Consider the following 11215-nt stretch of genomic DNA (forward strand, 5'->3'; position numbering starts at 1 on the left):
CCACACAGAAAGGACCCTGGTCACCCAACCAGGGAACTGAACCCAGGCCCTACTTGCTGTGAGTCGACAGCGCTACCCACCGCACCGTGACATTCACCAGGTTTCTGTGTATCTGGATTTGCTCTTGAGTAAGAACACACATTCCAGCGTATGAAGGTTCTGTGGTTTAAGGACGTCATGAATCTGATGTCGACTATTTCTTACGACCTTCCTCAAGAACAAATTTAAGAAAAAACTTGGAAAGACATTGGAGAACGAGACTCAATGTTGGCCTCTCTTTTCTTACACTTTCACAGCCAAAGACTAAAGTAAATAATCGGTCTGTTATCTTATGTCATTAAACTAAACCTGTGTAGGAATGTGACTGCCTAATGTGTGTGGGCAGGCGATGGCCAGCGTGTGTGCCTGTGTGAATGTGGGTCTGGGCACGTCACTCCATCACTCCATCACTCCAACGTGTATTTTAATAGCAGGTTATTATACGTGGCCTTTAAAAAGGCGCAGAACCTCCCTCCTCTGCACATTAAGCAAAATGAGACAAGACATCAGAAAGCGTCAGTGCGCTGGTGTGGATGGACTGAAAAGAAAAAGCGCTGTCGTCCTTGACTGGCGCTCATTCCCACTCGCGTTTGGACACTAAGGGGGACTTTTGCTTTCACCGGAAAGTGACGTCACAGCCACGGCCTCTTTCCTCTGGAGCTCGTTAGCTCGCTGCTACAGACGGGCTGTCGAGAAATCGATCCCAACCAGTCCGTTCACTCTTATTTGTGTCGTTTTTCCAGGAGTGTGTCAGACACCATGTCTATGTATCAGGTAAAGCCCGTCTGTGGGGGAGACATGAAGGTCGATTTGCCGACGTGCATGTACACGTTACCGAATGTCCACGCGCAGCAAGGGGGCGGATGCGGCGACCACGCGCTCCAGGTAACTCCGTAGCTACGGACCTGTCTCTGTCTCTGGACCAGTCTAGAGAGACTGTTCTTTCAGTGTCTGTACCGTAAGGGCAGCCAGACCCGCAGAGCAGCTGTCCATGTGCTAACGCGAGCTTTAGCTTTAGCAGTGAGCGTCAGCGGAGCACCGGCTGATGCAACTGATAGAAGCCGGCGGCGATTCGTTTGTGTTCGTGGTGCTCATCTCTGCGTAGCTATCTACGCAGCCTCGTTAATGCAGGCTGTGGTAAAACAAACGGCGCGTCCGCACTGAGACTGGCGGTTACTTCTCAGGGACATGGATTACAGAAGTAACGAACAGGACTGTGATGGAACATCTTAGACCACTGAGCTTCTTTCTTTCTTTAGTTTGCATATTTATTTGGAAATGGCTACCTTCACATAGAAAAGTAAATATACAGTGGAAATCCACAGTACCTAACACTAAGTCTATGACCAAGCTTTCGAACTACCTTCCTTTAAAACCAAACCGTTTACAACAGAGCAATGGGAGCTTATATTTCACATATACACACAAAAGCATATTCATACATTACACCATGTACCATACACCTTCATACGTTCATCAGTTCTACAGAAAAAGCTGACCTACTCAGTCCACTTTGCCTAAATCTGGTTAAAGATTTCTCATGTATGTTCGGAGGAGAGCTTTTCCGTTTTGTAGATATGATGTATTATATCGCTCTGGGTTTAACTATCTTCTTTTTGTCCAAAATGTTGAAGAAAATGTTACCCAAATATAAGGAATCGGTTTTAAAAGGGGACACTCAGCGTATTTCAGTGCTTTCTTTACTGGTGGAATTCCCCTTTAATGTAAAAAAGTAAAAAGTAGCTCAATAAAAACTTTACTCCAGTACATGTAACTGAGTCAATAGAACTGTTTACGATCCAGCATAGAAGTTTAAGTGATGTGCACAATTCTGTAGGACTTGGTTCAGACTTGTTTACAGATTGTCCAGATTACTCTATGAACAATATAGAGACATTGGATTATATCTGGACATTTCTGTGGCAAATTGATGAATTTGTCTGACTTATGCAGGGAGAGTCAAAAGTCACAGGACACTGTTTTATTTCATTTTTATTTTTTATGCTGTCATAAGCCTCCACGATGCAGTGCTGAAGGTGGTGTTTGTTGTGGATTTTCTCAGCATACACAATTAGTTTGAGATGACCCCAGAGATCAAAGTTGATCATAAAATAAAAAAAAAATTAAACCTGTCCTGTGATTTTGACTCACCCTGTATTATCATAAGAAAGTGGTCTAAAGCTGTTGTATTGTCGGTTAAGCATTAAAAGCTCTGTCGGCTGTGTTTGTCTTCCTGTGTTAGTTGACCTGCACCTGCATTCTTTTCTTCTTGTCTGTCCGTCTGGTTTATCACTGGGTGTGTCTCTCTCTCTCTCTGTTTATTTTTCTTTCTCAGAATGGGGAGGTGGATCCTGCTCTTAAAGCGCTGGAAGCTCGTCAGGATGAGATCATGCGTAAGCTGTATGAGCTGAAAGCAGCAGTGGACGGCCTGGCCAAGACAGTAACTACTCCGGACGCTGACCTGGACGCCACAACCCTGTCACAGAGTCCTGCAGCCGCTGCCTTCACGGGCACGGCTGATCTGGACTCCCTTCTCGGCAAGGTTAGTGAAGAGTCGACTGTTCTCACTTTGATGCATCCATCCATCCATTTTCTATTTATATACATACAGATGTTCTTTACAAAAACAGGTTAATCTGGTTGATCTTGTGCTGTTGAGCTAATGTGGCATCTTCATTACTGCCACTCCTTACTTAGGGATGGGTGACATAGCAAAAAGGTTTGCAATCACTGTTTCAGGAATACAAAGCTAACTTGTTGAAGATAAAATTGTATGCAAAGTTTTGGGTGCCCCTGGTCAAATGACATCTTGTGTTGATTATCTAAGTGAAGATAAGTGAAGACATCCTCTACAGAGAGCACACTTCTTCACGTTTTAATGCACAGTTTTATTTGCTGAATTTTATGGAGGATAATATGTGGCAACACTACTAAACAACAGGCTGATAGAATGGATATAAAATTCAAGAAAATTCCGATATGGTAAACCAAAGGCTTTGTTAGGATGTACAAGATATTGCTGACCAACACGACAGTCTTTGGCTTCTTATGTGCAATTGTTTCTGTTAAATGATTGATAACACAATTGCATAGTATAATCATGATTTATGTTTGATTAAAAATGACCTACAAGTGGTCTGTTCTAGCTACTGGTATCCCTGCAGCATCAACATCTGTAGTTGCCCAGTTGAACTCTGCTTCAGCTCAGAATCTGCTTGGCTGAGCTGTGTCCACGCACCCAGTCCATGGTTTGTTGTGAAGGATAAAGAATTTAGGATACAATTTCATAAAATGTCACAGACACACATCAATGTTGGTGAGTTTGATCTTGAAGGTTTTCCAACATTGACACATCCACATGTAGGTCACTGCTCAGCTTCACTAAATGCCACCACACACAGGGTGCATCGCTCAGCATCCAAAAATACAAAACCGTTGCTTTAAATAAAGATGTGCACACTGGCACCAACATTTCTTGTCGACAGATCCCGGCACTTAGTGATGCTGTTTGGTTTCTCAGTGCGTCACTCATCATTTTTAGCATTATTATGTTACTTCAATAGCATTAATAAAATGGCAAATAACATATAAACGAACTCACACTTTTGTTTTTTGGTTTTCGTCTGTATGTGTCCTGAAATTCAGTCTGCAGTTTTCATTTTGGTGCATCTCTAGATGAGATCCATGATATATTCAGGAAAACATATGGTAACATAACAATGGTGGTTGGTTAATGTAGTGGTTAACACCTCTGCCTTCTATGCTGTAGACCAGGGTTCAATCCCCCACCTGAGTAAGCCCTCTACACTGTACCAATAAGAGTCCTTAGGCAAGATTCCTAACACCACCTTCGCCTACTTGTGTAAAAAATCATCAGATCGTAAGTCGCTCTGGATAAGAGCGTCAGCCAAATGCCTAAAATGTAAATGTAAATAATTTATAACAATAATCAATTTATAACAATAACATTGTCATATCTCCCAGCTGCAACTTCACTTACCTTCCTAACTTAATTCCATCTGTCTGAGTGTGAAAGCTTTGCTGTTGTGTTATTGCAGGATCTGGGTGCGCTGAGGGACATCGTGATCAATGCCAACCCGGCTAGTCCGCCACTCTCGCTGCTGGTGCTGCATGGGCTCCTGTGCCAGCGCTACCGCGTACTCTCCTCGGTGCACGTGCACTCGTCCGTCTCTAGCGTGCCACCGCAACTGCTCTCCTGCCTGGGGCCTCGCCACACTGAGAGTTACACTCGCCATCGCTTCCAGCTGGGCTTCACACTAATTTGGAAAGATGGTAAGAGAGAAACAGAGAGTGGGGTTGTTAAGGTTTTTACGTAACATAGTTCTATTCCTGGAGGGTAATCATGTCTTCAGTTTTCATCTTGGCAGCAGTTCAATGCTTAGTCATAATCGATTCATGTTACTTGTCCTCAAAGTCTGTGATTAATACTGTGAAAATGACTCCCGATATCCTGATATAAGGGCATGTTTTGATAAACAGACATTTAAAGGTTGTTCTCTTGCATCCTAAAAGTAAGATCAGATCATTGACATCATTTCCTCACCTCCTTCGGCAGCAACAGACAAATTATCATTGTATGCTCAATGGAGCTTAGCAGGAACTATTAGTTACCACCTTAAAAGGCAAAGAGAGATATCCTTAGCTGTTTAAAAAACGTATCATTTGCAGTGTTTCAAATATACAAGTTGCTTTTTATTACATTCAATTTAAAACACCCAATTTCCTGTCAGGATATTAAGAACATCCAAGAGGTCCAAAAAGAATAAATAAAAATCCTTCTGCTCTACACTGCAGATTTTATATAGACTATTTTAGCTGGTTCATACAGTGTCTAAAGCCCAGTGATTCTGCAGATTCAGGTTGTGCATCGTCATATAGCAGCTGACCAGTCAAACCCACAAACTTCACATGTCCACGTGCTGCCTTTTAATAAACCATGAGAAACTGGTGAGATGTTCCGTCTAATCCTGTTTAATTCTCTACCTTGAAGCATTTCATAAAGCAGTAGCATTGCAGGGGTCCTTGAAATTGATGAGTCAAATTACATTTTAAAAAATGATTTCAATTAAAAAACTCTAACTATAACATTTGTGACATCAAAAGTACAAAAAGTGACAATTTAATATTTGCATTCAGTGAGGATCTATTCAGTAATTTCATGATGTGACAGTCTGATGAGGATTACAGTTAATAGTAATCATAATAAATCATTCTTTGTGGCATCAGTCATATTGTGTGAAATATTTGAAGTAGCTTGCTAATCAAAATATGAAGCCAGCTTGCTTGAAAAGACATTTTTAACCACAAAGTGTAATTTTTGTTTAGTGTTAGTACAAGTATAAGCTACAAATAAAAAGTACTGTTCAACCATAGTGCTACATAATAAATACAGCATTTAAACCACCATGGCATTAATAATAAACTAACCATGGCATGTTTTGGCTTTGAGAATGAAAACGATGCCTGGCTTCTTCTCAACGGAAGTGAATAAAATGTTTGTCTGTTTAAAGTTTTGGTAATGGATGGATTGTGGGGAAATATCAGGCTTATTTTAATTTCAGATGCATTAATAAGCAGTGCAGTTTGTTCATTGTATACATTTTGTCTAAAATTTGCCCAATTTTGTCCACACACAAAATAAGATTTCTCAGCCCAATCGAACCAAAATCTGCCCAATTTGGCATGAAAATGCCCAGTCTAGCAACAGCCATAGCCACCCAACCATATCCAGCTAAGAATGCTCAGAAGCTTATGGCTGATTAAAAAGGAATTCGACCAATTTTACAACATTTTGCTTCATTCAGTCGTTGAGATGTAAACAGCCGTGCAGAGTGGTTTATTCCTACGTGGTGCCCTGTAGAGAAACGTATTGACTTTGATTTTCTTTACAGCAGAAAAACAGTGGCGATAGGAACCAGAGGTCAAGCATTATTACAAGTATCAACTGTCACGTATCTTATGAGTTTCAATGCTAAATAAGTTTTCTTTTGGAACTGTTTTATCTAAGAATACATTGCATGTACCTCTCCACCAGGAATGGATTTAAAAAACAGATATTAGGCCAAAACTTTGTCAAACCACTGTAAAACATTGTTAGAGTTTATATGCACTTAATAACCCAATAATGGCAGAAAAGCAGATTTTGTCAGTTATCCGATCAATGTGCAATAATTTGATTTCTGTTTTGCAACCAGCCAATAAACTCACAGAAGAAGACAACATGTAAACGTAACATAAAGCTTAAACTTCATGGCACAGATTTTATGAAAACATTGCACCACTTTACCTGAAAATATGGAACGTGCATCTTCTAGAAGATGAATAATATTTAAATCCTTCATTTCGTCAAGCATGTAGTTGGTTTCAGTGTTGCTCCAAAAATGTTTTGTTGGCATCTTGCAGGTGCTGTTTTAAATGGCGCTTGCTTATTTCTGGCACCACGGCCTGTTTATGCACATGCGCAGATTGCGAAATCCAAAAGATATCAAGAGTAAGAGTTAATATGTGCTGAGAAATCTGATTACTGAGCTACCATCCAGCTCTCTGTAAGAAATCTGATAATCAGATTTCTACACCTAAGAAATCAGAGTATGCAGTTTACATTTAAATAATCAGATAACTGCAGAAATCTGATTATGGTCGCATTATTAAGTGCATGTAAACACACTCACTGTCTTGGCATATTTGTCATGTAGCTTTTAGAGGCATTAATTGCTTCAGACGTCTGTTTCCTGTCCCCAATAATGCAAACAGTTTTGACTTCGCAAGTTTTTCTTTTCAAATCGGAATGATGTAATTCTGCAAAAAATGGGGAAAATTTCCCTTTAAGAACTGTAGGATTGCTATGCAAACTGCCTTCTGCGTAGTGGTTTCTAATAAAGTAGCTACCTACCTGTAAATTTGACATTTTTCTCCATCCCTCTCCCCCCACCCGATTTCTCTTTGTGCAGTGCCAAAACTTCAGATGAAGTTCAACACCCAGAGCATGTGCTCCATCGAGGGTGAGGCCAACGTGGCCCGCTTCCTGTTCCGCTTGCTGGCTGCCGATCCCCAGGACGCAGTCACTGCCACACAGGTCGACTCCTGGGTGGACATGGCCATGTTCCAGCTGGCCGAGGGGGGCAGTAAGGAGCAGGCGGCCGTACTGCGCTCGCTTAACAGCGCCCTAGGCCGCTCGCCCTGGTTGCTGGGTCAGGAGCTCACACTGGCTGACATTGTCTGCGCGTGCTGCCTCCTCCGGGCCGGCCAGGCCGCGTCCCCCCCGGCCAATGTCCACCGCTGGCTGCAGTCCTGCCGTAACCTGGGCCACTTTGACTGTGTGTACCCTCTTCTGCAGTGAGGAGAGCAGCGGGAGGCTAAAAAGGGGGTTTTGGGCTTAGTAACAGAAAATGAGAAGATGTTTATCCATGCCAGTAAGCTAAATGAATTACAGAGAAGTGCGTTAAGATATTATTGTGCACAGAGTTGCAGATGAGTTACAGAGGGCCCTAGTGATGGGGATCAAATCAGCAGGGATGTCATCTCACTGCAGTTAGACCCAAATGAAAAAAGCCAATGCAGAAGGTCCTAACAGACCTAAGTTGAATATGCACATGAATATGCAGATGCTCTGATCAGAATAATGCTTAAATTACGTCGTATTGATGAGGATTGTAATGCACTCAGAGCAAAGAGCGGACCTTTAGACTATAGCTGATGCTGGGTACCGATGCTGCAAACATGTCTCCCCCCCACCTTGTGCCTAACATGATGCTGTGCTGTGTGTAAAATGTTAACACTGAACATTACTTGGGTTCCTAAGTGAAGCAGTTCAAATGTGAAGCAGTGGACCTACTGGTATTGTTATGAGAAGTGTGAGAGATACTTTGTAGCGTCTTTTTCATAAAGACTATTAAAATTTTCACGTTGGGTCAAACTTTGTATCTGTGTGTTCATGTTTGTTTTTTTTTAATTAATATTATGTTAAATAAAACACATTAAAATTGGTTCATTGGACTTTATGTCTAAAAGACTGCTGATGAAATATGGAGGTACTTCTGACTATGCAAGTCAGCTATATGTGAGTGCACCACTATCGGAGCCGCCCTTCTCATTAGCCCTGCAATATACATTTTTAATCAGTAGATGGCACTTTAGTCATTCACTTAAGATCCTAGCAACGTGTCAGAGACTATAGGTCTGCTTATTCTTGTGCTGACTGTGATGCTGCTGTCAGAATAATGTTCTGTGTTTGTATATCAAACCTCACTGTGAATTATATAATCAGTTGTTGAAAAGCAAAGCTCCATAACAGTATACACAGATCATCCACAACATTACAACCATCTCCTTGTTTCTACACTCATTGCCCTTATTATCAGCTCCATTGCTTCAATTAGTAGACCATCTGTTGCTATGCTTACTTCGTTAGCCCCCTTTCACCCTGCTTTTCTGTGGTCAGGACCCCCACAGAGCAGGTATTATATGGGTGGTGGATCATTCTTAGCACTGCGGTGACACTTGTGGTGGTGGTGTGTTGCTGTGTTGTGCTTGTACAAGTGGATCAGACACCGCAGTGCTGCTGGAGGTTTTAAACACTGCTGGCTGTCCACTCTGTTAGACACATCTAACTTGTTGGTCCACCTTGTAGAGGTAAAGTCAGAGACAATAGCTGATTTGTTGCTGCACAGTTTGTATTGGTCATCCTCTAGTCCTTCATCAGTGGCCACATGATGCTGCTGGGTGGAAATGTTTGGTTTGTGGATTAATCACAGTTGAGCAGTGACTCTGAGGCAACACTGCTGTGTCTGTTCCACGCACTAAAACACCACCACCACGTTAGTGTCAGTGCAATGCCAAAATAATACCCGCTCTGGGCAAGGGGGTCCTGACCACTGAAGAACAGGGTAAAAGGGGGTTAACAAAGCAGGCAAAGAAACAGATGGACTACAGACTGTATATAGTGCACCTATATGGTAGATGGAGCTGATATATTTGACAATAAGTGGAGATATTATGGCTGATGGGTGCATCTACATGCATAGACGTTACATGTCTCAGATATAAAGCACTTAGATGACTTGGTTGATGACGATGGACCACGTTTTACAGTTTTACAGGGTTACATTGCCATGGCAACTTATGGCCAAGGATGGATTCCTGCAGCCTGGACCAACTCCAGACAGGCAGGGCTTTAATCCAAACAGGTTTGCGTTCTGTTAAATGCTTTGTTTTTGGTCTAAAACAGACATGCAAATAGGGTTACGAACACTTCACGATGTTCTGCGCTCGACTTGTTAAAAACTCAGTGCTTCAGGTCTCTCGTTCGCTTTTTAATCTCAATGGTTTTGTACACAGCAGGTATAAAGCGTCATCATGCTTGAAATTGCAGTGATGTTTTCTGATGTAAAAGCGAGTCGTGTCCGAGCTTGTTCGTCTTTAACGAGGCCCCGAGTCCATCAGAATCACAAACCCGCCCGGGTAAGAGCTGATGTGGCACGACGAAGCCAAGAGAACGTTCTGCTCCGATGAGCTCTTTGTTGACTGAGGCTAAACGATGAATTCAATTATATGAACACGGTTGTTTCTGTTGAATAAAAACACGCAGCTCAGACTCAGATCTATAAATAATTTACTTCACATTTATCTGAAAAGCGTTTAGGTTCGGTTGGTAGAAGCGAGGTAAAGCGCTGGAACTCTCTCTATCTCTCTCTCTCTCTCTCTCTCTATCTGCCTATCTCTCTCTCTCTCTCTCTCTATCAGCCTATCTCTCTCTCTCTCTCTCTCTCTCTCTCTCTCTCTCTCTCTCTCTCTATCAGCCTATCTCTCTCTCTCTCTCTCTCTCTCTCTCTCTCTCTCTATCTCTCTCTATCTGCCTATCTCTCTCTCTCTCTCTATCTCTCTCTCTATCTGCCTATCTCTCTCTCTCTCTCTCTCTCTCTCTCTGTCTCTCACTCTCTCTCTCTGTCTCTATCTGCCTATCTCTCTCCCTCTCTCTATCTATCTCTCTCTCTATCTCTCTCTCTCTCTCTCTCTCTCTCTCTCTCTCTCAAACACGTGCCAGAATGATCATAAAATAATATAAATAGCAAGAAACAGAAATGTATGGAGCCCCGCTGGTGACATACTGTAGAAATAAAATGAATAAATAATGCGTGGCCTCGAATTAGTAAGGCGTGGGAATGAGGGGGATAAGTCGTGGCCATGACATAGTAAGGCATGGGAATGAGATCGCGGCTTACTACGTCATGGCCACGCATTAGGATCTCATTCCCAAGCTTTACTAAGTCAATGCCACGACTTAATCATCTCATTCCCACGCCTTACTAAGTCGTGGCCAGGCATTATTTTTATTTCTACAGGATGTCACCAGCGGGCTCTGTAGGGGAAATGCATAAATTTACATACACATTAGAGAAAAAGGAAAAGTGAGGCAGCCTTGACGTCGTCTGAAAATGTTACATTTCTTATTGTCAGAGAGTCTTATGGTTTCCATATGTTCTTCAGTTTCATTTAGAACAATATAAAAGAAAATGATTTTTTGTACGTAAACATGTGTTCATGTATTTTTTATGTACTGATTGATTCATTAAGTCACTGATTGAATGACTGCCCGCCCCCAACCCCACATCAGAGCACTGTTAAAACTTTATTTTTGTTATGTGTTCATGAGGGAGGACACGTAAGCACAGACAAACAGACAAGCGACAGTAAGAGAGGGAAAGAAGATAATAATGATAATGAAAAATAATAATAATAATGAGAAAATAAGCAAAGAACTTACTGAAAAGCAAGTGTTAACAGCCCTAATAGTGTCTATGGCATGATAATTACCAGTAATTCAGTGTGTGTGTGTGTATGAGAGAGAGATAGAGAGAAAGTGCGCATGTGAGAGTTATATAGAGATAGAATTCAGTGTGTGTGTGTGTGTGCGTGTGTATGACAGAGAAAGAGATAGAAAGTGTGCGTGTGAGAGTTGTATTCAGTGTGTATGTGTGTGTGTGTGTGTGTGGGAGAGTGTGCCTGTCAGAGTTGTACAGAGATAGAATTCAGTGTGTATGTGTGTGTGTTTGAGAGAGAGTGTGTGTGTGAGTTAGAGATAGAGATAGAATTCAGTATCAATGTGTGTGTGTGTGTGTGTGTGTGGGGGGGGGGGGGGGGGGGGGGGTGCCTGTCA

At 42.0% G+C, this 11215-nt stretch overlaps 1 protein-coding gene across 1 annotated transcript; it reads left to right on the forward strand.

Annotated features, from left to right (window-relative positions):
* Positions 1 to 676: 676 nt before the first annotated feature.
* On the forward strand, positions 677 to 7980 carry aimp2 (aminoacyl tRNA synthetase complex interacting multifunctional protein 2). Its single transcript, XM_017685056.2, has 4 exons — positions 677 to 924; positions 2375 to 2581; positions 4098 to 4332; positions 7011 to 7980. Exons 1-4 carry the CDS (start codon positions 799 to 801, stop codon positions 7397 to 7399), a joined length of 957 nt encoding a protein of 318 aa, XP_017540545.1. The 5' UTR covers positions 677 to 798; the 3' UTR covers positions 7400 to 7980.
* The last annotated feature ends 3235 nt before the right edge of the window (positions 7981 to 11215 follow it).

The sequence above is a fragment of the Pygocentrus nattereri genome, chromosome 14 (genome assembly GCF_015220715.1).
Source record: "Pygocentrus nattereri isolate fPygNat1 chromosome 14, fPygNat1.pri, whole genome shotgun sequence".
In the NCBI taxonomy this organism is placed as follows: domain Eukaryota; kingdom Metazoa; phylum Chordata; class Actinopteri; order Characiformes; family Serrasalmidae; genus Pygocentrus; species Pygocentrus nattereri.

What these genes read in the sequence shown, in the direction of transcription:
- aimp2 (XM_017685056.2), top strand. Translation starts at nt 799, where the DNA reads ATGTCTATGTATCAGGTAAAGCCCGTCTGTGGGGGAGACATGAAGGTC. An exon ending in TGGACTCCCTTCTCGGCAAG is followed by an intron (nt 2,582 to 4,097) that starts GTTAGTGAAGAG and finishes GTGTTATTGCAG; the next exon opens with GATCTGGGTGCGCTGAGGGA. An exon ending in CACACTAATTTGGAAAGATG is followed by an intron (nt 4,333 to 7,010) that starts GTAAGAGAGAAA and finishes CTCTTTGTGCAG; the next exon opens with TGCCAAAACTTCAGATGAAG.